This window comes from Wyeomyia smithii, chromosome 1, assembly GCF_029784165.1.
Source record: "Wyeomyia smithii strain HCP4-BCI-WySm-NY-G18 chromosome 1, ASM2978416v1, whole genome shotgun sequence".
Taxonomy (NCBI): domain Eukaryota; kingdom Metazoa; phylum Arthropoda; class Insecta; order Diptera; family Culicidae; genus Wyeomyia; species Wyeomyia smithii.
In genome coordinates, this window is record NC_073694.1 from 29,607,817 (window position 1) to 29,635,194 (window position 27,378).

At 39.5% G+C, this 27,378-nt stretch overlaps 1 protein-coding gene across 7 annotated transcripts in view; it reads left to right on the top strand.

Annotated features, from left to right (window-relative positions):
* Nucleotides 1-27,378, top strand: part of LOC129717684 (uncharacterized) — an 84,650-nt gene that overhangs the window by 17,633 nt on the left and 39,639 nt on the right. For 2 of the 7 annotated variants that reach the window (XM_055667773.1, XM_055667775.1), the window contains exons 1-2: nucleotides 12,579-12,717; nucleotides 13,426-13,700. In XM_055667773.1, coding sequence (XP_055523748.1) covers nucleotides 13,554-13,700 — 147 coding nt within the window. In that variant the 5' untranslated portion in view covers nucleotides 12,579-12,717; nucleotides 13,426-13,553. Of the gene's footprint in view, nucleotides 1-12,578; nucleotides 12,718-12,974; nucleotides 13,272-13,425; nucleotides 13,701-27,378 lie in introns of those variants that run through there. The other 5 variants (XM_055667771.1, XM_055667777.1, XM_055667772.1 and 2 more) reach the window with 3 other exon arrangements.

Genomic DNA, 27,378 nt, shown 5'->3' on the forward strand with positions numbered 1-27,378 from the left:
TGGACTTGGACTTGGACTTGGACTTGGACTTGGACTTGGACTTGGACTTGGACTTGGACTTGGACTTGGACTTGGACTTGGACTTGGACTTGGACTTGGACTTGGACTTGGACTTGGACTTGGACTTGGACTTGGACTTGGACTTGGACTTGGACTTGGACTTGGACTTGGACTTGGACTTGGACTTGGACTTGGACTTGGACTTGGACTTGGACTTGGACTTGGACTTGGACTTGGACTTGGACTTGGACTTGGACTTGGACTTGGACTTGGACTTGGACTTGGACTTGGACTTGGACTTGGACTTGGACTTGGACTTGGACTTGGACTTGGACTTGGACTTGGACTTGGACTTGGACTTGGACTTGGACTTGGACTTGGACTTGGACTTGGACTTGGACTTGGACTTGGACTTGGACTTGGACTTGGACTTGGACTTGAACTTGGACTTGGAATAGAGGGGCTTCGATGAGATCTCCCACATTCGGCATCGTTTCCTCATGGCTTTGCACGTACTCAGTGTCGATTTTAATAAGTTTGAGACGCTCCAGATTATATCGCAGCCCCACCTAGCAATGGCCTTCCAGTCTCGGGTGAACTATCATGGGCAATATAAGCGAATACTACTGAGTCTAAACAAAAAACCAACGAAGGGTGCGGAGGGACTACTTGGTCTGAGCTAGTAAAGTTGCACATATGGAAACTTTTGATTAGTTGTTTTTCAATGTACAAAAATTCACTTGCTTCCACCTTGTTTAGATCGCTAACGGCATCCTGGCCTCGCCCCCATGATCGTTGTGATGAGGAAGGAGATTATAAGGAAGGAGGTGTAACAGTCGTTGTTGACGGAAACCAAGATTACTTCTGCATCTCCACGACTGCGACGGAAAGGAATGGTTGTGTCACCGTGGTAAATGACACATGCCACGTTGACTCATTACGAAGGCGAGCAATGAGTATCTTTCTTTTCAAATACCGGCAATCTTTGTGAGCGGTGCGCATGAAAACCATCCATCACTCTAAGTCATCTGACGAGGTATTTCACTTTTTTAGAAAAAAGTGTAAGAACAATCATATAAATCTATCTACAAACAAGAGGTCTATTTTTGAAACCTGTTCCAGTTAAAGTGAAGTCAAATGAATAGGGTCGCTCTCATCACCCAAATGCGCTACCAGTAAGGCTCCAATTATGAAAATGGTCGCAGTTTTGAGGGTATGATACGTTCTATACCACGATGTAGAGTTGGCACCTGCATCGAGATCCATTATTAAAGTCGTGTGACAGCAGCTTGAAATGGCGAGGTGGTACCCGGTGCAGGGGTCTCAGTCCCGTATAACCTGGCAGGTCTTCCAGTACATTCCGCGTTCATTACCTGGTGGAAATCGGGCAGGAGTAGGAATAGATGGTGAGAATTGGTCTAAGGACCAGATTCCCTTTCCTGACTTACGCCGGTCGGTGGCGACATAGTTGCTCATAAGACGCTATGGGCGACCTATCCTAGCCATGACCTCAGTGCTTCGGCATAGGCCACCATGGGACCACATAGGCGACTACTCTATTATGAATAAGGATAGCGGCTCCCCCATTTAACAAGGAATGAACAGCAAGAAACAAGTGACGGGTGTGGAGGGACTACCGAATCCCATCGCGCGGTCTCCGGTGGCGGAAAGGCAAGCACGCCAGTTTTTACACCGAATATAACGGTCGATGAACGCTTGCTCGTCAAGGTAATCGAAAAAAGCAGGGTCAAGCGGCCTAGGGTGAATCTGGAGCAGAGCCTCCTCCTGCTTTGGACCACTATCGACGAAGCTCAAAACGCGTATGCCGAGCTTATGGATCGGGTTGAAACCTTCGAAAACGAGGGAAGGACTAGGAGGGCGACTGAATCATAGCAGGTTCAGACCGATGCCCTCATGCCCTCATTCGCCGTGTCTGTCCTACGGGGCCGGTAAGCGAATGAGGTAGTCCCTAGTGGAAGCGGCTCTTAACAACGTAAAGTAGCGAGTGGAAAAGTTAGCTTCGATAGCACACCAACAGGCTCAAAGGTCGGAACATCGACCGGAAACCCATGGGTTACCGTAGTGGGAAAAGGGCGCCAGAAGGGTAAAAAGTGCCAAAACGGAGCGTCGATAAAACGTCCGCCGAAGGTTAAAAAGGCGAGGAGCAGGAAGCACGCCCTCATACTCAAGACTGACGGGTCTAAACATTCTGAAGTCTTGGAGATAATGAGGAGCGAAACCTTGTTCAAGGATTTAGGGGGGATATGCGGACCATCCGTCGATCTCGCACTGGCGAGATGATTCTGGAGCTCCCAAAGGATGCGAAGTATAAAGGTGCTTCATACAAGGCGGTAGCCAAGCAGGTCCTCGGCAAAGAGGTGCAGTTTCGGCTTAAAAACCTGGATGAAATCACCGAGGGTTGCGATGTTGCATGAGCCCTCAAAGAAAAGTGCGGGATGAAGGTGGCCACTGGGTCAATCCACCTCCGAAAGGGTCTAGCGGGGACCCAGGTGGCCACCTTCCGACCAGCGTCGGCGAATGCGAACTTGGCACTGAAGAAAGGCAAGCTAAAGGTCGGCTGGTCAGTATGCCCTCTGGGTATATTTACTACAGCAAGCGGCCGTTCGGTTCAGGTGCTTTGAGGTAAGACATAAGTGCTGGACCTTCAACCGGCCCGATAGGAGCCAGTTATGCAGGCGTTGAGGTAGTGCAGGCCATAAAGCGAAGGGTTGCGGAGAATCTCCCAGGGGCCGTTCCTAAACCACGTGGTCATAAAGTGGGAGACGGGGGGGTTTGTCAAAAGACCACGAAGGACCCCGCACGGGGGTGGGGGGGTTAAAGAAATGGCCACGTGGTCTTTTTCCCTGACATATGGCTTATTGTTGCCACCAAGTCAAAAATGAAGCTTTTGCCACTATACCGATGCAGCAGCTAGCACAGAGAAAAAAGGACGGTGGTCTTAATCTGCATCTGCCTGCACTTAAATGCAAGTCGTTGCTGACTAGTCGTCACTTACACGAGATCGAATCTCTTCCATATTACAATTCTGTCATCAACCAAACTAACCCTTCACCTACAAATCCCGCCACAGATCTCCCTTGCCTAAAACAAATTCTATTTAATAAAAAGTAATCAAAACATGACCACACGGTTTAGGAACGCCCCCCCCCCCCCCCCCGTGGAAACGAAGAAGAGAGGACAGAGTGCCGCGCATCATTCGGTTCTGCAAGATCAATGCTAAAGCAGGTACGGTAACGGACCCATAAATCGCCACTTTTATTCAAGACAAGTAAGTTGAACGTGATACATTTTAATGTGTTACTTCGACAATGTACAGTATTTACTGTATACTGCTCAATAAACATTGTGTTACATATTCGGGTTGCATCACAGCCAAAATAACTTATCTAGTCATGTTAAATAGAAATTTCCTGATGGGTGTCCAAGCCCCTAAATTCGCCACCCGAAATCCTTATTTCGCCAACCCACAGACCCATTTTTAATGTTGAACTTATATTTTTCAACTGGATTGTAAGAAGATCATCTTGTCAGTCAGGGGACAATCTGTATAAAACTTCACAACAAGATCATTTATAGAACACGCCGTTTCATGTCTTTTAATTTATTGTGTGTATTGTGATAACAAAAATATGTGATGCAAGGAAATTTTTCAAGAACACTAGTTTTTCTTTAAAACTACACGTTCTACTTTTGCCAATGTTGTCTTTTTTTCTTGCTTCTCTTTCTTCCTTTCTTCCTTCTTCTTCGCTTGCTCCTCTTTCTTCAAATCCTTTTCGAGTTTGCGTTCAACCCGAATTCGAATTCCTGTCTTCCTTCTATTCTTCGAGGCGTCTCTTCTCCTCCTCCTTCTGAGAATATTCACGAACAAATTCATCTGATGTTAAAACGTGATACCGTTTGGACCTGTATTCCCTTTTGTTTTCTCTTTGAAGAGTGGGTGGCATCTTCAAGTAATCCTTTAATGCCCGATTGAGTTGGTCAGGGGCGCTGTTTTGGGGCATTTTGGCATCAACCACTGATTCCTTAGCAGTCGATGAATTTGCCTCATGTTGTGTTCCACAGACGCCGCTTACAGGTAGCTCAGTTATGTCTGCTTGAATTTCCATTGCTTCAAAAACCATTGTGCTGCCTTCACCCTCTAGGTTACTTCTCTCGATTGCTTCGACTGCCTCTGGCATTGTCTCTTTCAGAACCTGAAAGATAGTAAAGAGTGCTTTTTCGGCTGGGTTGTCAAAAATGACGAAATCACTGTTGAACTTTTTTATTTTTGACATTCCGAACACAGGAACGAATTGCTCTGAAGCCTTTTTGGCTTTGTGATAATCATCCATATAGAGTGAAACATTTTCATTTGGCGATGTGTCACTTAAGAGTAGAGAGTAAAGAGTTACTCCCATCTGCTTACCACGTACTTTGAGAACAGCGGCGGAAATCTCAGTCAGTAATTACACCGATATTTCTTAGTTCTTTGCCGCAAATTCAATGAGGAAAACTAATAGAACCATTGATTGTTAAGAACTTCAGCAGATTCTTACCATTTTTCAATTCGAAATTCTTCAAAACACTCTTATATGTTTTCAATTTAACCACTAGTCGAAAATTGAATTCACTTGTGAAATCAAAACACTGTATGACAGTTCATCTGGCGAATTTAGGGTCGAGCGCATAATATGGGATCCACATTTCGCCAGTTATATTTAGGTATAAAATTACAGTAGTTTCATGAAATTTGACTTATATGAACATGAAAACCAAGCAATAACAGTGTAATTAAAAGTACTTTCACAAAGTTTTCTATAAACTAAATGTTTTATGCCAACTTTTCCACTAAGTTTTTTTTGCCATTTGTTATGGTTTGGCAGAAAATTTTGCTCTTCACATGACAACGTTATTATGATCGAAATAACGTTTTTAGTAATTTTAGAAGACATTTTGTAATAATAAAATATTTGTGTTAGTGCGTTCAAGCACAGAAAACATTGCCAATTTTTATAGTATTAAATATAATCATGAGCCGTAACTACATCAAGTTTAAACTAACCAAGATTCACTGATTGGCGAAAAATGGGGGGGGGGGGATTTTTGGGGTTCCTACCCTATTAGACGAAGCAAATATTTGCTATTTTTCGTACGGATTTTATTTTGTGCAAATAAAATTCGTACCAAAAATAGCAAATGTTTGCTTCGTCTAATACCTGCGTAAGGAGTGCGATAAAGGCTAGCAAGAGGGTCTGCTTCGATAGGCTTTGCGCAAGATCGTAATAGCCAAGATCAAAGGCGCACTGGCGCCTGCAGAGCAATCACCAGCGATGCTGGAGCGTATTTTCGAAGGACTCTTTCCGCGCCTCGAGCCAAGTCCATGGCCACCGGCGGTCGAGACTAACGTCCGACGTTCCAGTATCTCAGATATAGACCAGGGGTGATCGGCCAACCTACCGAACATCCCATCCGTAAGGGACGACAGCCGCGTCGAAATCGAGGGACGAAATGAATGAGGAACTCATCGTGATCGCCAACTCACTGAAGGTGAGCAAGTTAGCGGGACCGGATGGATTCCCTAACCTGGCAATCAGGCTGGCGATAAAAATGACTTCGGGTCGTTCCGGGCAGTCATGCAGAGGTGCCTGGATGATTGCCTCTTCCCGAAGAAATCACTGCCGAAGGCTGATAAACCGCCAGAGGACCCATTGGCATACAGACCAATCTGCCTGCTGAACACTGCGGGCAAGGTGCTTGAGAGAATTGTCCTTAACAGACTGGTGAGGAACACGGAGGTTGTAAACGGTCTGGTAAGTAACCAGTTCGTTTTCCGGAAGGGAAGGTCCACGCTGGATTCTTCGTCACCTCTCCGTTGACAAGACGCCGAAGATAGCACTCCAGCGCAAGAGAAGGGGCATACGCTATTGCGTAATGGTCACGCATGACGTGAAGAATGCGTTCAATAGCGCCAGTTGGGACTCCATAGCGCTTGCGCTCAGGAGCATCCATGTACCGGTGTCGCTGTACAAGACTCAATTATTTTCAGAATCGAGTACTTGGTAACAAACGGGGGATGTTTAGAAGTGCGTCCTAATTACCGCAGGAGTTTCGCAAGATTCTACCCTGGGCCCGGTATTGTGAATGTCATGTATGAGGGGGCGTTGAAACTCAAGTTCCCTTAAAAAGTCGGATCGTCGGCTTTGCAGACGACATAACGCTAGAGGCGAGTCGGTCGCTGTCGAAGACTGGATGCACTCTAGTTTTCAGGAAACTGTAGTTAGCGCACCAGAAGACGGAGGTCACGTTTGTGAATAGCCGCAAATCAGATCAATAGGCGGTTGTCAGAGTCGGAGACTGTACCATTATCTCAAAGCGATCTCTGAAGCTCTTGGGGGTTATGGTTGACGATAGGCCCACATTCAAGAGTCACGTCAATTATACCTGCAAGAGGGCTTCAACGGCTCACAGTGTGTCCAAATTGAGAAACGGACGGCAAAACTATTTTTTCAAGTCCTTTGTTATCCATATATTCTAGAAAGTTGCTTCGTATACTGCTGTCCTTCATATGCTTTAATGGAATACGAACTCTGTTAGTCAGAAAGGTACTCTATCGAATGGCTTCATATAAGCTTGGATTCGTTTGCGCCTTTTCGAGTTCCAACTCAAATAAAAGAAGCCTTTAAAAACACTTTTTTCCAGTTATTATTCATGAATACTGTATAAAATAACCAATATATCACTAGAAATTGTTCATCTTGATTTACCACGTCACTCTCAATTTTATACAGTCACGTTTTAGGCCTTAGAGTTGAACATATGGATGAAAAACTGCTTTTAAAAAGCCTTTATAGAAAACGTCTTGTAGCTCTGAAATCTCAATTTCTAGAGGTTTGAGGTATTCAGCAAACAATTTTGTAATAAAATTCTACACAACTTTGCAGAAAAAACTATTCGTCTAGCAAGTCACGTTTAAAAGTATGGTATGGCGCCCTCTATACGGCGAAATTTGTAACTGATTACATTAAAGCATATGAAGGACAGCAGTATACGAAGCAACTTTCTAGAATATATGGATAACATAGGACTTGAAATAATAGTTTTGCCGTCCGTTTCTCGATTTGGACACACTGTGCGGCTATTGCAGCACTATCTCGAATAATGTCGAATAGCTCAGCGGTGTATTACTATTAGATTCGTTCATACTTAGATATGGTGGGCCATCGTGGTCCAAAGCACACAGGTACTAACAGTTATCGTGGGAAACTAAAAAGTACCTGTAAGGCTTACGTATCTGAGGGTAGCCAGTGCGTATCGTATAGTGTCATACGACGCAATCTGCGCCTTGTCTGGCATGATGTCTATCAGCATCATCATTAAGGAGGATGTAGAGTGCTTCGATCAACGTGACAAAAGAGGCATGTGAGGAACCAGAAGATCATTCTCAATGATCAAATGGCAGTGGGAATGGAACAATTCCACGAAGGGTAGATGGACGCACCGACTTATTTCGGAGCTATCCAAACGGGTCTGGAGGTGCCACGAAGAAATGAACTTCCACCTGACACAGATTCTGTAAGGCCATGGTTGCTTCAGGCAGTATCTACACAGGGTCGGGCACGTGGGGTTCCTCATGTGTCCCGTGTGTATGTGGGTGTGGAGAAAACCGCTGAGCATGTTTTCTTCGTTGGCTTTCGTTATGTGCGTGCGAGGTGCGACATGACGGCAATGAGCGGGCCAGACAATACTCAGGACAACTTAGTTCGTAAGATGTGCGAAGTCCCGGAAATCTGGAGTGCATCCTCCTTTTAGATAGTCCTAGAGCTACAACGTGTGTGGCGTGTCAACTGCCTACACCCCAGTGGTAGCTAAGTGCCAGTCTTCAGGAAGCCCTCAAGGAGAAGTACGGGGTGGAAGTGACTACAGAGGTAGTACGCCTCTGTAAGGGTCCCGTGGGGACTCAAGTGGCTATTACTGAAATCCCAGCCCTGAAGGTTGTAACAATCGACTAGCTCAGGGATTACATGGACCCTAGGGTTGGCTTTCCACCGCTTTTTGAGGAGGACTTACGACCAATAACTCACCTGATTCGAAGGGAAGAGGGACTAGATACACATGCAAGACATACAAGGCTCAGTGCAGATATATTCTACAAAACAAATCATTTTTAATTACTTATATTTAAACGAATTTTCCATTGAAACAGTGGTACGTTGCGGTCGTCAGGAACTGAAGACTGAAACGTGCATGCGAGGCAGAGGGAGAGTGACCCGGGATGACATACCTGCAGCAGATTTATCGTGATGAATAGCGCTATTGTACAATGGCCGTCGTCTCGTTGCACAACGTATCTTTCGCCATATCCACCGTGCCCGTGAACGAGGGGGAAACCCATCGGTTCGTGCCTCGAAGAGCGGGGGCCAGGCTCAACCGGACCTCTCCGGGCCTTCTCCTCCAGAACGTCCGTTTCCCACCGTCGAAAACGTGTGACGCGACGATAGCGTGATTCGCCGGTCACCAGCACTTCCGCCAGGAACAGTATGACTCTTCTAACTTCGTACGCCTTTACCCTTCGATTTCCAGCCGCCGGCCGAACACCTCTCAGCTCCGATCGCCTTTTGCTGCCGTTCCACGTGGCGATGAAGGTAATTTACGCCCCACAAATCAAATCCAGCGGCACGTGGAGCTTATCGTCCTCGGGTTGGAAACTGCCGTTTGTAAACCAGCGGTCCTGCGGATCCCTTTTTAATCTAGCGGTTCTATCGGTCTGTTTTGACACTTACGACGCGTTTTTTCGTTATCGGCTTCGTGTACTTTTCAACTACTTATATCGGTTTCGACATCCAAGCAGAGCAAGCAACAACGATCCTCACTCTGTCGAGCTTAACTTAGAACTCCTCGTTCGGCTTTCTTCGCCCTTCTCTCAACCTCTCTTCCTCTTTCTCCCTCTTCATCATCAACAGGATATAGTAGTGCTCAACAGGATCAACAGGATATAGTAGTGCTCGGGCGAATATTCGCCTGCCAATTGCACTGGAATTGCTCCGAGTTGTCAGAATCAAATTTCAGGGTTGGATATTTTTAATACGGTTCTTTGCCGTCTTATTTTATGATCTGTACAATATTTTTGTTTTAAGCGACTACATGCACAGTCTTCAACAACATTTATTTTAAGGGCTGGGTGACTATTTATATTGTTAAAATATTTTAGGGTTAATCATAGCTTATTTTCTAAGTTATTACAGAACAAAAAAAAATTTATGAGCCTTTTTATTTTTATTTACTCAAACAAAATAAACATTTAAACAATAGCAATACTTTGCAACAACTAACAAACGTATAACATGCATATGTAGCTAGTTTTACTAAATGTTTCGACATCGTCGGTAACAAGGTAGCCGAATTAAAGGTTGACTGTTCTATAAGTTCTGAACCAGAAAGAGGCCCGATAAGAACTAGTTATGAAGACGTTGTGGTGGTGCAAACCATAAAACAAAAAACTGCGAAGAGTTTCCCAAGTAACCGGTAAAAAGAAGCAAGAAATCGAATTCAAGCTAATATAGGAACGTGGCTAGAATTTATACGGATGATGAAAACGGTAAACTGTTGTTTTGGTTTGAAGTAGAAAGCTTTGAATCTAGATCTCATGTAGACCTGGATTTTAAATAAAGCGTATGATTTATGTTCGATTTTTGTTGCATTATAGTTTGTAGTTCCGATTTGCTTTTAAAAATGGATGGAAATTTTATTGAAATTTAGAAAATTAGAATTGTATTGAAAATTTGTTTCGAATCGGCCTAAGCTTGACTGACTACTCATATCAATGGTTGGACTCCGTGTTTGGTCCGAATCAATAAAATTGCACAGTGAATCAACTGAATGGGGCTGGGAGCCACCGACCATTCTCATTGTACAAGTTTTAGTGACTCAATACTTTAAGGGATCAATAACGACGCCGGCCACGTCCTTGCAATCAGGTAGGAAGAGGGTATGGATGTAAGTGTGACCCTTGCTATCTAGAGACGGTGTTTAACTCGGCATCTCCATAAAGGTCACGGGAAGGAGGTGTTGTTAGTTGGGAAGGGTAAGTTGGATTAGGATTCACCTTGATAAGTGATGCGATCATACATTTACTCGTCGCTTTTGAAATATAACCGGTTTATTCTCCGTTCGGGCAGCTGATTAGAAATGCAAATTTGGTTTATCTATATTTGGTAGCGGTTTATACTAGCAGACATTAGTAATGCTGTAGGGACCACGTGCGAGTGTGTGTGGTTTACTTCACTAGAAAACAAAAATGCTCAACTTCCCAATTTTAGACCGATCCCATCCAGCGTACAAATGCTGTTTGGGCCACTTCCAGTGAGTGGTATATTTTAGTGCTCTGCTGAATGTTATGCTACAAGATGTGGTTCTGATTTACACCGACGTACAACCGAAAGGCCGTTCGTACCACTCACTAATTTGTGGTGTTTACTTGGGAGGAATGTGTCATATCATATTTAAATTTTTGTTAATTTTTTTCGACCGTATTAAACCGACAAACACAAAATCTGTTGTTGGGACTAGTATTGTCTAGTAATTATCAGAAGTGTATTAGATTTTACCAAACCAACAACAAAAGATGCTGTTGGTGCCAGGCACACGTGTGCATGGTTCGTAGCAAAAACACAGTGAGGTATTCTTTTTTAATTTTCAACAAAGATTTTTTAAACGAAGTGATTTTTTTCACCGTTTTTGTCCACGCGTTAAACAGCTACCGTAAGTAACAGACTACAGTTAGATATTTTTACACATTTTCATTTTTACACGTATGTTTACACTCTTATCCATATCTTCGGTGTAATGAACAAATTACTTTATTCAATACAAAATTTCTTATATATTTTGAAGGGAAGCCTATATATAACGAAACGAATCGAAATAAAATTTGAATTGCCTAGTGTATCCCGAAGTGTATCATCTACATCTACATTCACAATCATTATCTTTTTATACCACGATAGCCGTCTGCATTATCACGACGATATACACTGACCTTGTCTTCGTTGACGCGGGAGAATAGTCCTATGAAATTCAAAAACATGGCAACACTCATGCATCCAAAGCCCAAATATTAGACAAAAGTGCATTAACACTATTTACAACATAAAATTCCCAATTTACCCTCGAAACGCCAAAGTAATCATGATTGGTTTTATATTTTTAAACTTGTGCCATAACGATCCTTGAACATATAACATATTTGTCAAAAACTCTGCCTGGGAGCAGAGTAATTATTCGGAAGCTATATAAGACATAAATAGATATGGAGTTCAACATCAAGTTCGGCATTACAGATTTATCAATGCGAATGCACACAATTTCATACGAATAATATATTGCACAGCTTTTTATTCTTCATTCTCTAATGCAACAAAGCAAGTAAAAAAACAGCAACTATGTGACCACAAATAAAACGAAATTCTCCCGAACTTTCCATACATCTAGCACTAAAAGTTGCATTAAACCTTAATAACTCTAATATCATTTCAAATTTGTGTGAGCTTCACCGTAATGCATTCACCATGATATATTTGGTCTTGTGACCTACCCAATTTAACTATAAATGAGTATATATGTAAACATGAATATATTTAATATAAGTGCATATTTAAATATAAGTAAATAGAGGCAATGGTAGCAATCAACCTGTAATAACCTGTAATATCGTGTTGAGTTTGTTTCGAATCGCCCTAAAATAGAATAAAAACCTTAATTTTGATAAGCTTATAGTTCAGGATCAGTTAAAGAGAGAAATTTAGTTCAAGCTGGGATTAACACTTGAACTTTGAATTTATCTCTGCGACTGGAACTTGTATATTGGGATTGCGATTGGAATTGGGATTAGGATTATAATTTAGATTTGGGTTGGGACGATTGTGAGTGAGATTAAAAGTGAACTGAAATTGATATTCCTACTCTTACTCCTAATAGCAATTTTAATTGAATGAGATAGAGTGAAATTGAGCGTTAAAAATACAACTCAATTAATGTCATTGCGATTTTAATTCGGAGCCCATAGCTATGCATAGCAATCAATGTCCGAGTCATCTCGACTAATATTGTTAACTGTAAAATCAATCCACAGTCCCGACGATCGGTGATTTACTGACAAAATATGAATAATGTAACAAATTCGAAATTTGACTATTAGCGAAATCACAATGTCGTTGTCATTTTGAAAAATGCTCTACGAGCCGATTAAAATCTACTACACGAAACGAAGCATGACTCAGCAGCAGCAACTGGTCCTAGCATTCGAGTTACACATATTGTCCAAACCTGCTCAATCAAAGCACGGTGTCCTTGCCACACTCGAAAAGCCCCTTTCCTCTCGTGACCGCGTTGCATGTGCTGCAGTGCAGCCGATGATCACCTTCCGAATTTTCTTCACCAAAAACGTGATCGGCCCAGCATCGGACGCAGCCGACACAGTAAAAGCGCGACAATCCGAAGATCGTTTTGGCAGCACCAGCGGAACCACGGTGATCCGATTCGGAAGGTCCACCCAGATCCGACTAGAAATACGCTGTCCAATTTATTAATACATTCATTTAACGATTTAGCATCGTCAGACCAGTACCAGTCAGGTCCCCTTCATCTGGTGGAAACCCACACGAAACCGTTGAGGCTGCAAAACCTGTTTTCATTTTCCACCAGCAAGCCAACAGAGCGCAGGTATTATTTACTACTGTGTGTTTACATCGTTTTTTTTTCTGAGTGTGCTTTTGCTTTCGTAAATCTCCTGAAAAAGTTTGCACCGAAAGCTTGCTGTCGACCCCCCTTTCAAATTATTTCGAGAGTGGTTTCGGAAAGCTCGCTCGTGTCATTGTCTCTTTCGGGAGAGAGAGCTTTTATTTTGAAACAAATCTCCCAGAACGTTTCGTCGCCCGAACGGCGACCAAGTTTTCACTCTCGCTTTCAGCTACCGAGAAGCTGGCGGAAAAGCTGGCTGGCTGTCGGTCTGTCTGCTGGGGAGAGCTTTCCGATTGCCGTCAAACGGAGAAAACCGCACAGAGGAGTTGCGCGCCACCATCAGCGCATTTCGTGAAGGCAGTGATTGCAAGGCTGACTGGGCGGGCGGCACACGACTGTCAGTTGGACTGCTCGGCGGCAAAAGCCAGTCCCCGGTCGAGGCTCGTGATCATTACTCCGTTTGGATTGGCTTGAGACACACTCGACACCGGTGCACACGACGACACTCACTCGCGTCCTGGACGGCAGCAAAGATTGTTGGTGTTGCTTTACAGTTTTTTTTTTTTTCTACTGCTTTCATTTCATTTTTTTCGTTTAGATTTTCTTCCCGCGCGGCGCACGGTCAACTTCCGTTTTTTTAAACGTTATTGTTATTACATTGCTTTCTTCCTTCTTTCAACTTCCGAACAGGTTCCAGCATCCCTGCATCGAATTGACAAACAGGATCAGTGAGTGCAATCAATTTGGTCGAAAAAAAAAAACAGTGAACGGTGGTGAATCGAGCTTGTGGTGAAGAATCGGACGGAGCTCGAAGGAAGATGAAGTCTTGCAGGTGGAGTACGACGATGCTGCTGTTGGCGCTGTGCATCGGAGCTGCCCTGGCAGCGCCCAGCGTTCGGGTGAAGCGGCAGGAGGACAAGGATGCTGAGGCCAGCGCCACCGGAACGAATCCGGTCGGTGCCGAGGTTAGTGGATGATGTTTATCTAAATTTTGCGTTTCGAGAATTCGTCCATGTGTTGTGATGTGATGTGATGTGGAAAGGGTGAAAGGGTGGGAGCGAGTGGCTGAAGAGTAAGAGAGAGAGAGAGAGAGAGAGAGTAAGAGAGTGTGCGAGAGGTTGAGAGTGAAATGGTCAGCAGTGCGTGGCAAGGTCAAACACGTGAATGGACCTCAACAGGTGAGATACAATACTGTTCAGTCGGTTTGCATAAACGGTGCTAATTTTGTGGGAAAACAATGTGATGAAGTTACCGTGTGGAGTCTGGTAGTAGCAGCAACAGCAGCAGTAGCAGCAGCAATGGCATCATGTTCATTACCATCGATTGTGTTTTTCTGTTTTCTGGGAAAATCCCTATGGGGGTGTATTGTTTGCTACCGGTTTACGCTGGGAATCTGACACGTGTCCGTGGATGCTCGTAACAAATTCAAGTTCAATCATAATTTAACCTAACGAGCGAGTTATTTGCCCATGAGAAATGAGAAAAGCTGATAAAAATCTCTACGGAGAAATTATTCCCTCATCTTGTAACGATGCTGATATGTTTATTGTTACAGTATGACAAAGGGAAATCATGCGCCATTAGGAAGCGGCCTTTTATCAGTTTATGTAACCTCCTGTAGTTTCGCGGAAGTGATTAAAATAAGTAGATGAATTGGCTGAAAATTAGAAGCATTATTTGTATAGTAGAAATTAGACAGATTTCAGCAGTTATCGATATTATCGCGGCTGATTATTGCCTGTTATTCTAGCTGACGTTTGAAAAATTGCGCCTCAAAGATGTTTCGCGAAATATTTCAACAGAAAGAATTATTTCATGACTGGACAAGATCGAAGTCTGTCTTTTTATATTATCGTACCAATAATAGGGTTTCGGCTTAGGAGTCTTTTAACTCTAGATTTGGAGCGAATTTGGTGTTATTCGTCCCAACGTTTCAGCACTAGTTGGTGCCTTCATCAGGGGAGGTTTTTGATGAGAGGTATTATTTATTATATTTTTTTCTTTTTTAATATACATATTCCACTTACAATAATTGTATTGTTCTACGTCAGATGAGTTTCATCACTAAAATATGGTTAACAATTTTAAAAATTTCGGTCAATTTTTAATAGCCATACAAATATATTATCGTAACTGTCAGAACTAACGAGATCATACGTAAATAAGGAGGAAACAAAATTGTGCAACTTTTTTTAGAGCGATTTGCCAATCAAGCTTATAGTATTTTACTTATCAATAAGAGCCATTTGTGCTCAAAGATTTTGATATTTTTTTTTTCAAATCGTCAACACCGTAAAAAAACTTTGACGCCTATTATTTAAACAGCAAAATAGTTAAAAAATATTTAATCAATTTTTCAATTGATTTGATTAGGAAGTTTAAAAATTGGACAGTATTTCTGTAACGGTGGTAAAATTGATATGAGTATTTATTTTTGGCAACATCGCAATTTTCGCCAATATTTCAAGTATTATGCATTGGATTTTGTTAACATATTTTAGCATTTTTACTCATTACGTTAGAGGAAATTTTCCACCTTTTGTTTTATCTTAGATTTTAGAGAAATTTAATAATTTAAACAGCTTCAATTTTCAATGTGTATAGGATTTTCTCTAAAGTTCTTGTATATTCTGATGGATGGTTTGTTGAAAAATCTGTGGAAATATTCCAACACAAATACTAAAATTTGTTCTGATCATATCACAATCTATATAAATTTGATAAAGTCACACATATTGAAAATTTAAAAACACAACTTTTATTCAGATTTTTAAAATTTTTTGCATTTTTTGCTTTTCACCTTCCTGTTTTTACAAATTTTTGCAAATTTCCCAGATTTGCGCTGTATATGGAGATTTTACCAACATGCTTATGACAATAAATCTACCGTTGTAGGAATTGAATCGATACCATCGGTGTTTTGAATATTTGCTCATTTTACCAATATTTTCAATTTTTATCGATTGAAAAGTTGATAGCAAATGTCCTCAACAAATATATCATAAAGATTGGAATTTTTCTTGCTATTTTATTTTTTTTTAAAAAGTGTTGTAGGTTCGTGCTAAGTCAGCAAAATTATTCTATAAATACTATTTTACCCATTTTCTAAGATCATTCACCTCTAGACTAGTTTGATATTGATTGATTGATACCCAATTTCGTCTCTCAGCCGCACAGCTGCAATATGCAACACCCAACGGCGTAATGAACTATTACGTGGCTGAGAGTTCTGCCCTTCCTGCAATCTGCTTCTATCAGACACGGAAAGAAAAAATCGCTTGTCCCACTAAGCCGCAACAAGATACGGGATATATTGTTGCGTGGATGAGAGATCCATCGGTCCGATTCCAATGGTAGGAAACATTGAATGAGATCAAACTTTCGTGCTTTCGCATGCGGAAAAAATCTCTATACATGTGGCGCAACTAGAATAGGCATAGCTTGAAAAAAAACGGCGGATCCCCTCACAAAATGTGGGTAGAACAATGTGGATCCCTACCTTCTTGGTTCCGATGTCCCCTTTGCTAAACACAAAGAGCTTCACGGCCCCCCAAAAGAATTTCAGATACAAGTTTTGCAATAAAAGGCTGACTTTTTCAGTCTCATATTGTCCTGCAAGTCCTATTTGCTACACGTCTTTGTACTAATATGCAGAAGGCTTGATACTATTATAAGCATAACAGAGATACATTGGAAAAAATTATAATTACCTGTCAAATTCACCAAGTGCTTCGCGGCTTCTCTAAATGAGCCTCGTCACCCCTTTGAAGGCCACGGACCCCCGGTTGGAAACCACTGGTCTAAAATAAATATCGGGAACAGAATACCACTGCTTTGGCGTTGTACACAAATTACGTAACGCTTAAAATCTAGATTTCAGACCCCTCCCCCCTATGTACCGGTAGGTAACGTTCGACATGACTGTCCCCCCTAGAATAACGTATCGCTGATCAGCCTGACCCCCCTCCTAAATTTTCAATTTCTAGCAAACATCACAGTTACGCAACTGTCTCTACACTGTGTTCAAAATCCGCTGCAGATACGAAGCAGTGTAATGTTAACCACGATAATATTGTGCATAAATAGCGGTTTTAACAGAAGTAAACCAAGAAATATCATTACTCTTCATTCAGAATATTGGAATCCCTCAACAGAGGCTTTACAGCAGTCTTTTGAGCTGCATTCTCATGTCTGCCACCAGTCAGCACGAAAAGAATTTTGTTGTTTCCCAGCCGCACAACTGCAATATGCAACACGTAACAGCGTGAAACTTCTATCTGTATAACATTATTGATATCTGGTTACACTGATTGCTAATGCGAAATGAAATGTAATTTTTCCTACATTTCGTTTTGCATACGGAACAAAATCTGTTTGCGTCTTGCGAAACTGAGAAAATGACATAGGGTAGCTGAGCCAGTTATGGCAAGTGCACCAGTTATGGCTATGTCATAAGCGCAATGGTACCAGTTATGGCAATACTCCATTTAAACTCCATGGGCCATAACTGGTTCATGCCATAATTGGTACAGTTTTCAGGTATTGCCATAACTGGTACTCCTCCCCTACCTTGTAAAAAAAGTGAAGCCTTTTACAACATTGGTAATAAAATAAACATCACGAGAAGACTTTCCGAGTCTGCTTTCGGCTCAAACAAAGCATTTTACTAGAGGAGGTGGGGGAGAGGGCTTAGGGCTCAAAACACCTCCGACCACGTTCAAAGCTATCATGCATTTTAAGGTATTTAGCATTAAAAAACGTGCGGATAAATTAACGACTAGATACTAGATTGATTTGATTGAACACATTCTACTTAACCCGTTCCTGCAGAGTAAAAAAATTTTTTTCAGATTTTTTCCCCGCCCTACTCTAGTTTTTTGACGTAGAGTACGTCTTATTTTTATAGGGTGCCATTCCCGATCAGACGATTATTACAAACGGGTAACACAAATATAAAATTTGTTATAATCCTGATATTTTCTTGACTGATAGTGTTGCTAAATATCAAAAATAGAGTGAATCGAATGGGTATTGGAGATTCCAAATGCTCACAACTTTGTTGCCATTAAACGGATTTTAGTCATTGATATCTCGTTGGATAGAAAATGAACTGCTTTAGTTTCTGAGAACAATCCCTCTAGCTCATAGGAACAATTTTTAAAACATTTTTTATTAATAAAAAGTTTAAAGTTCATAGCCAATTTGACTATGGTTCAATCAACCGCATGCCCGTAATGATGCAATACAAGCACTCCCCCAGCACAGCCGATACTAAAGTATATAAACGATTTGACTTTGCAAACGATTTGTTGTTTTTGTTCTTGCTTTGTTCGCTCGAGTGCACAACGACTCACCCACCGAAGTATCACTGTCAACAGTCACATATAAAGGTTAACATTCCACAGTTTAGTCTTAGTTGTTCATCAGATCACTGTAGCGAAAGAATGATTTACCGAAAACCGGATCTCACTAGCAGCAAGCAGACTTGCTGCAGCGCAGCAGGCGATGATTTTATGTTTGTATGGTTTTTGTTGCATTCTGTAGCGAACGGCACAGAGTGTTTCCAAAGCTGCACAACCGTGATCGAAATTATTTTGACCTAAAAAAATTCTTCATTTTATAGAAGTTGCAATTTTGTGATTAATCCACTTAACAGCGCACAATGGTCCAGGAACTAAATTTAGGGGGAAATTTGGGTCTAGTGCTCTACAGCAACATTTCAGAGAAAAAATTTCTTCTACAAAGTTGTTACATATGATAAAGCGCTTATTGAAAAATTATAAAAAATTAGGGTGACCAACATTTTCGATGCAATCAAGTATCTAACTTTTTTATCTTTGTAGATAGAATAAAAACGTTGTTCTACAATGTTATAGCTCCGTTAATTCTAAGTAACTTTTTAAATAAAAATTTTTCTCTATCTTTGAAAACAACCGATTTATATTAAAAAAACACATTTTGCGCTTTAACTTTTTTATTTCAAATTTCATCTCAAAACTCTCTTTCAACGACTTTTAGAGCTTTTTAAGAGATACAATCTGCAATGCTGACATCGTTAATATCTCAATTTTGCTCAAAGTTATTTATATTTTTCATCAAAAAATATGCGTTTTTCATTTACATGTCATTCTTTTTGGGGGAAACATAAAAAATATCACTTGGTCTCATTATGAATGGCATACCTGACTCTATAGATGGAGGAATTTTTAAAAATATTTTATTTTTTAAATTTGAGTAAATTCAATTTTAAAGAAGACGAAAATTTCAATAATTTCATACATTATGCATATAACAGCACCCAGGTTTATTTTTTGATATTTTTTCTTATAACTAGAAGTAGTTACCTTTAATTTGACCCAAAAAGATAGAAAATCGATCAACTGGTTCAAAAGTTATGAATTTATTGAAATAAAATACATCGAATATAGTCGTTTTTTATGGTCACCCTTTTTCAGAGCTAGTCCCCCTAACAACCCAATTAAACAATTCGGGTTTGATTATTTTCAACATAGATACATCCCTGCCATTTTGAGCACAATTGAAGCACTTTGCGTGACCAACTTCGAAATAGCGTGACCATATAAAAAGACTGTGTTAGATGTATTTAATTTTTTTTAAATACATTACTTTTGAACCAGTTGATCGATTTTCAATCTTTTTTGATCGATTTAAAGGTAATTATTCCTAGTTATGAGAAAAAATACCAAAAAATTAATCTGGGTGCTTTTTTATGCATAATGTCTAAAACTATTGAAATTTTTGTCTCGTTTTTAAATTGAATTTACTCAAATTTAAAAAATAATATATTTTTAAAAATTCCTCCATTTATAGAGTCAAATATGCCCTTCAAAATGAGACCAAGAGATATTTTTTATGTTTGCCCAAAAAAGAATCACATACAAATGAAATACGCATATTTTTTGATGAAAAATATCAATAACTTTGAGTAAAATTGAGATATTTAATATAAATATAGATATTAAAAGTCGTTCAAAGAGAGTTTTGAGATGAAACTTGAAATGAAAAAGTTAGAGCGTAAAATATGGTTTTTCAATATAAATTGGTTGTGATAGATAGATTCAATATAAATTGGTTGTGAAAGATAGAGAAAAATTTTTACTTAAAAAGTTACTTAAAATTAACGAAGCTATAACATTGTAGAGCAACATTTTCTTCTGTCTACAAAGATAAAAAAGTTAGTTAACAACTTTGTAGAAGAAAGTCTTTCTCTGAAATGTTGCTATAGAGCTCCAGACCCAAATTTCCCCCTAAATTTGGTTTCTGGACCATTGTGCAGTGAGAAACGGATTTTACTTATCGCATTTTTGCTTATAAAAATTCACTTTATTCAACAAAGTTGTAGCATTTTTCATAAGAAACAACTTTGTCAAAGACACCATACTTCTAGCTGCCTATTTGAATGGACTTTTATGAAGTTTTCTACACATTGTCACTAAAAATCAGTTTTTTTTAATATGACATTTAGAAGTGATTTTATATAATTTTTCAATGTTCTTCAATGTTCTTTGCTATAACAAAACAAACAATTTCATCAGAAAAAGTTTAATTTTATCTCTCATATATCTTTTGTTGTTTACGATATTTATTAAAATAATGCACTTATTCACTAACATATACCTTCATAATCTGCAAATTTCTGCAGACTCAAACATCTCTTTATTGAAGTATAAGTAAAACATCATTAATTCCAGATATAGTCATTTGTGTTTCGCATGTCTCTTGTGTATTTAAAAAAAAAATCTTTAGCAACTAAATAAACACAAAAAATGAAAATAAACTTTCTTCGGTGAGCTTGTGTGTTTTAGCATAGTAAACAACATTGTAGAACATTGAAAAAAATATATTAAGAAAATGATTCGAAGGGGCATTCTTATGAAATCTTCCCAATAGTTCATTCAAATTGGCAGATAGAAGTAAAATGTCTTCGACAAAATTGTTTCTTATGAAATGTGCTACAACTTCAATCAACAAAATGGATTATTCTATGCAAAAAGGGAAAAATTAAAGTTCGTTTCTCACTTTTAGGTGGATTAATCACAAAGTTCTAACTTCTACAGAAATGAAGAATAATTAACAAAACAACTTTGCTGAAGACACAAAAGTCATTATTTTTTGAGTAAAAAGTAATTAGTGTTAATTAGCGCATTTTTCGAGTAAAAATCGTCAACAACCAAAAAAAGTGAGATAAAAATAAACTTTTTTCGAAGAAACCGTAGAACATTGAAAAATTGTAGAAAATTACTGTAAAAGTTAAATTGAAAAAAAAAAAAGATTTTTAGGGGTAATCTATGGAAAACTTCACAAAACTTCATTTAAATAGATAGATAGACGTATGGTATCTTTGACAAAGTTGTTTCTTATAATATGTGCTACAAGTTTTCTCAACAAAGTGGATTTATATACCTATTCCAAAATGAGAAAAGTAAAAATCATTTCTCACTATTAGGTGGATTAATCTTCGAAATGTAACTTCTATAATATGGAGAATATTGAATGGACAACTTTGCTAAAGACGTTACGGCTCTTATATCAATGATCACGTTTTTGCAACTCTGGAAACAGTGTGGGGTGCGGCACCTTGTTTTTTAGTGCATCAAAATTCTTCAATTGAAGTAGATATTATTTTTGTCACTGCCAGAACGGTGCTAACAGTGATAAAAACTGTGAAATCTCGCCTTTCTTCTGAATGTAAATTTTTTGAGCGGAGTCGGCAAAAGCAACAATCGACAATGATATAATGTCTTCACCATTTCCTCGTATTTATCTTCATATGTATATTTTTTGTCTTTATATTGTGACACACCATTGTGATTTTCTGAACTTATTTACCAAACAATTTTTCTGAGTTGTGCAGTTGCATTAACCTAGCTGTTTAATCTGTGTTACACATCAGTATTAGTAGTCCTTTAGTAAGGACTCAATAATAACAAAAAAAAAACAAATTTCAAACTTAATTCAAACTTAATTCAAACTAGTGCGATGGTTAAAATACTATCGCATTTAGTGAAAAACAATTTTAGCGTCATTTGTTATTCGCTTTAAATAAATGTTTAACTGCATATATCATAATTTGCAAGTAACGGAAATTCCACATTGCTTCAAAAACGTGTTTGGGGCCTTGAGAAAGGTCAATTGTAATTTGTACTTGGCAGGAGGAACGAAACAATCCACTTTGAGCTAGTGTATTTTGTAATAGCTTTAGCTTCGGACCCAGCGTACTTGGCTAGCTCTACTGATAACAGTAGTAGTACGGGAGGCTAAACTTGGCTGCTCTGTTGCTTGACCGTGGCCCACTTGTGTTCTCGATGCCATGTTCGACTCCCGATCAGGTCGAGGATATTTTCGAGCTGGAAGTTTCCTCGACTCAGCACTGGGGCACGGTGTATCGTTGTACTTATCCTACAACATGCAGAATATGCCGAAAGCAATACCGAGAGCGAATTTTCTCAACCAATCTAGCTGATCGAGACCGCATTAGCCCGCCAGGCTAGCGTGCGATATTGTAAGCAACGCGTAGCGCAATCCAACTTTTTTCACTTTTTATCATAATACCGAGTACCTGGCCCCGCCCACTTGTCGCGTTAGTCCTCTCCGTAGGTTATTTAAGACAATCATTCGGCCATTGACTTTTTCGCGATTCGGGTGTGTATTTAAAAATCGGTTTCAGTTTACATTACTCTTCATGTTTCTTGTGATTACGTTGTTTTTTATACTGATTCTATCGAATTCAATCATTATCCAGTTCGACAAACTTAACTGTCTTGTCATTACTTAATGCTATGGTTATTTCGCAAAATTTTCTATAGAAATGATAATCAATTTCATTTGCCGATTCAAATAATTGATTTTTAGTAATAGGGCGTTTGGATTTTTAAAAATATCTGCTTTTTCTCATATTAATCGATAACCGACCTTTCAGTAGGCACTGCGTAATTTTTCTTAGATCTTTTTTTAAATTTTCACTAACTGGCAAGTAATGCACAAAGTTATATTTTTGCTGCTGGCTAGTGGGAAATATAACCCTTATTTACGTGTCATGACAGGGATGCCAGATGTGGAGACATGTCTTTATTTTGAAGAAGTGAAAGCCTAATAATCGGTTGATTAACCCATCTCGGGAGCATCTTGACAGCTCCCATATAAACTGAATGTTTTTATTCATTCTCTGATACTTTTATGATCAAATGAATGCTTGTAAAGTTTTTGAAACTATATTATTAGGAACTATGTGATCTGTCTGCGAAGTTTTAATCGGAATACTTCACGGTTATGGATCCAATTTTTGATGGCAACTGTTACAATGAGAAAGATGATTAGAAAAGAGGAGTCATTAGAAATAAATCTTTCAATTTTAGAAAGCTGATATATGCCTGAAAAAAAAATCATGTTTTTTTGCATTAAGAACAGGAAGATGTATTTACAATAAAAATATTGGTATAACTATGTACATGTACAATAACATTAGTTTTCAAGTGAGCTCGCAAAAAACTAAACAGTCTTTATTAATAATTTTTTATTAGTAAGTGACTTGGTCATTCACAACTCTTTGAACAATCTGGGAATATATTTGCTTAAGACCTCAAGTTGCCATAGCTTCAATTTACTGAGATATGAGATGTTCTTCACACTCAAAAAAATTCGCCGAGTCTCGGCATTATTTGTGCCGAAATTTGGACAGCCGAGTGATCGGCAACCATCTCGGTTGAATTCATTTTTTCGAGAATCTCGGAAAACCAGTATTTGACAGATGTCATTTCATGCCGAGAATCTCGGTACGAATTCGGCAAATCTTACCGAGAGACGGCATACTAGTCTAACGACCTTTCGGTTGTATAAGCTGAATGTTTTGGCACAGTCAAGAGGCGATTTTTCAGGGGAATCCAATCGAAGCGAATAATTTCAGTTAAAATTCAGTAGTTTTCTTTCAAAAGATAAATTATTAGCTCGATGAGTTTAAGTAAGTAAAGTCAGTTATGCATTTTGAATATTAAATATTCACAGAATATTAAAAAGTCTCTCGTCCTCCACTTGCAGTTTCTGTTGAACAGCGTTAATTTTATTTTGAGGGGTTTTTTTCCGCTAAGATCTTGTTTGCACCAAAGATGTTTGCACGGTTTCCAATTTTACTTTTGGGTTCCTACCACTTCGCACGAATTTGTACTACACTTTTTAAACATCTGTAGTAGTTTGCACAAATTTTAGCAAAACTTTTATATGCTTCCTGCATGCTCACCCGTAACACGTTTGCACTATTTTGCACAATGAAAAATGGCGGCCAACTCGTTCATGAGAATGACAGCTGTGTTGCCAAGGTCGGCAAAGAGCAAAATTCGTGCCGAGATATCAGTAATGTTTTTGCTGATCTCGGCATCAACAGAGTTTAACGTTAAACTCGGCAAAAAATTCAGACGAAATCCGTCAAGCTTAGTATTTTTGGCGAAGTGTCGGCAAACCAGCTTTTTTTTTGCTGAAAAATCGGTTGAACCCCAAGTTACCAAGTGAGCTCGGATTTTTTTAGGCCGAGCTCGAGATCCAGTTTAAGGTGTGTTTGACAGCAGGATTTTGAAATAAGTTTTTTTTTAATTTTTCTATACTTTATCCACATTATATTACTGTTCAACCACCTTAACAATAGCAAAACAAGAACCCTAAAGAACGTACATTTCATCTATAGGAGATACAATGATTGTTAAGTTGAAAAAAGCCCTTTTTCAGAACGTTATTACTAAGCAATCTGCGAACCTCGGCACTCGGTTTGCTCTTTTTTTTAGAGATTCTGACTATCCGTAAGTAGCCTCAAGTCTACGGTGGTTTAGTAGTATTTCTTGATTGTTGATTCCTTAAGTCCAATCCAGAATCCTAGTTGTGAAGAATTGAAAATTAATTTTTGAGTTTAAAATATAAAAATACTCAGAGCTCCGAGTTTGTAACTTAAAACCCACGGTGCAAAGTCTGGAGGCCAGCATTGGAAGATTCATAAGTTCCATTTGTCAATTTCAAGCAGAAGCTGCGACTTTAGAGTACATGAAACCAAAAATTCAACTAATAGTTCAAAACAGAGAATTCTCAGCTCGAGGTACAATAGTCAAATTAAAAAATTGTAGTATCAGAGCTTAACTGAATCAGGAATTAAAAGATCAGAGTTGAAAATCAGTATTCAAAGCTCTGAACTTAAAGTTTTATGTCAAAGCACTACCAAACCAAAAATCAGAGTCGACATTAAATCAGAGTTCAGGATGTGAGATTCAGCGTTAGAATGACACAAGTGTACAAGAGTATAGCTGTTTCCACTGTAGCAAAAACAAACAAGAATGAACACAAATAAATAACTTTTCATATATTTTACAGCTGATTTCAGCTTGATGCTCCGAAACATTGCAAAACTTGCCACTTTTGTTGTTTCGGCTGGTTTAAAAATAAAAATCACTTAATTAGTTGTTAGTTCGTGACTATAGCAGTGGTGAACCCACGTAAATGCTAGCGCAACAAAGTTAGCAAAAATCAGCGCGATATTTCTTAACCCAGCCGCGAAACTTTTGTCCCCATGTTAGTTAGTACTTCCGACACCCAGCAACAAATTGTCGACACCTTCGCAAAAAAAATCCACTAAGTTCATTGTGATGGTAAGCTTGTGCAGTTCGGTGTGTGTTCGTGTGTCGATAAGCATAAATTAGTCCCAAAGTGCCGGCAGTAGGTGACCAGTTCCGACGTCGCTGCAGTGGCCGAGAATGTTGAAAGCAAAAGTGGGTAATAGCACGGTACCAGCGTATACACCATTTTCGCTAGTTAAGTATTATTTACTCTGCAGGTACAGCAGAGCCGCATGGCTAATTCTACACACCGTGGTACTAGACACGTGTTTTCTTGTGCGCCGTTTCCAACCATGAAAACTACTATTACCTACCTACTGTTGGTGAGGTGCATTTTCTGTCTTCAGTCGGTACCCTAAGTGACTGCAGCTGGTGTTTCATTTTTTGTGTGATCACAAACCTAGAAAACAAAAAAAAAAAACGAAATGTTTTTTTTTCTGTCCGTAGGAGTGGCATTCGCTGTTTGGTGCTGAATATTGGCGCATTTAAACAGTCGATATTAGAAGGCGCACCGGTTTGCTGAAACGCTTCTCTGCCATGAAGGGGTGAAAGAGAAAAAGTCTTCGGGCAAGGTCGATCGGTTTCCTGCACTGCAAAATAAAAAGATTAACTGTATATACGGTTAGTGATTTCGATCTGCGCCGCCGGATTCGAAGGATAATACGTGGTGGTGGATTGTTGGTACATACGCAGGGTACAATAAAAAGTCGAAATGGCTAGTCCACCTCAAGCTGCGACACTGCATGATTTGATTGCTTCAAATCGCCATCGGGCGGGCGGTGAACTTCGAAACTGCATCTTGCTGCACAGTGCAGCACACTCTATGCTGAACCGATCGACTGACTGACCCGCCATTCAATAATTTCATAATCGGTGATAAATAATTCATGCACACTCACATGCGCGCGCACATTGGGAACAGCCCCAGATTAAGACGACGTCGAACCCGCGATGACACAGAGACAGGGTCTTCGCTTCGGCTGTAGAGACGTGATTCGATTCGTGTTTACATTTCGTTGCAATGCAGATCACTCTGCCAGAGCGATACGTGATCACATCGAGGGTCGGGGTGACACGGAATGTGCACTCATACTCAAGGTGCAAGGTTGGCGATTACTAATGAATGCAAAAATAGGTGTTCAGAACTCAGGAACTTAGGCACGGCAGCGAGACAGTAGAGTGAAATCTTTCTTATGGTTCCCACGTAGGTTTTTTTTTGTTTTCATCCTTATAGTTGAAAGTCACATCTTTTTTATCAGGTAGTAAACAAGCATTAAATTAGACAAATAGTCAACACTGATAACAATATTATACATTTTTAGCAAGCAATACAATTTCAGTAGATATCACAATTGGTATGAATGGGATGTAAAAGCTGCTTCTAGCCAGGCGGTTCAGTAAAGACGCAAACTTTTAAGCAGAATTTCATTCTGAAGTCTCTACACATGACAGCTAGATGACAGCAAACCAATTGCCCAATTCATGAAGTTAGAATCTGACCTCTTCACAATATGTTATGCCACTGGAATCTGCCCTGATCTGCTCAGAATGTGAACTCTCAATCCTAAACTATGAAATTCAAGCTCTGATCTCTGGATTGTGGTTTTCGAAATCTGAACGAGGAGCGTTGGACTCTCAATTTTATACGCTGTACTCCTCACGCTGAACTTTTATCTTTTACTTTGGATGCTGGGCTTTACACTTTCTGCTTTGAACTTCGAAATTGCGCTGAGATTCTTTTTACTATGAACTTTTAAATTTAAACTTCGCGGCTCCAAGTGCTAAACTCTGGTCTCTAGAGTTTGAACTCAGAACATTGTTTTTCGGACCACAAATTCTTAACTCCGAATTCTGGCTTTTGTACTCAAACCACTGAATTAAGCACTCTGAAGCTGCGCTCTTAGTTTTGATTTTTTTAACATTTATGGCTCTCAACTCAGGAGCCATAGTTCAACCTCAGAAAATAGAAGTTCTCAATCAAAAATCCTTACACCATAAGTGTTATATTATGGAATCTGATCTTTAAATTTTT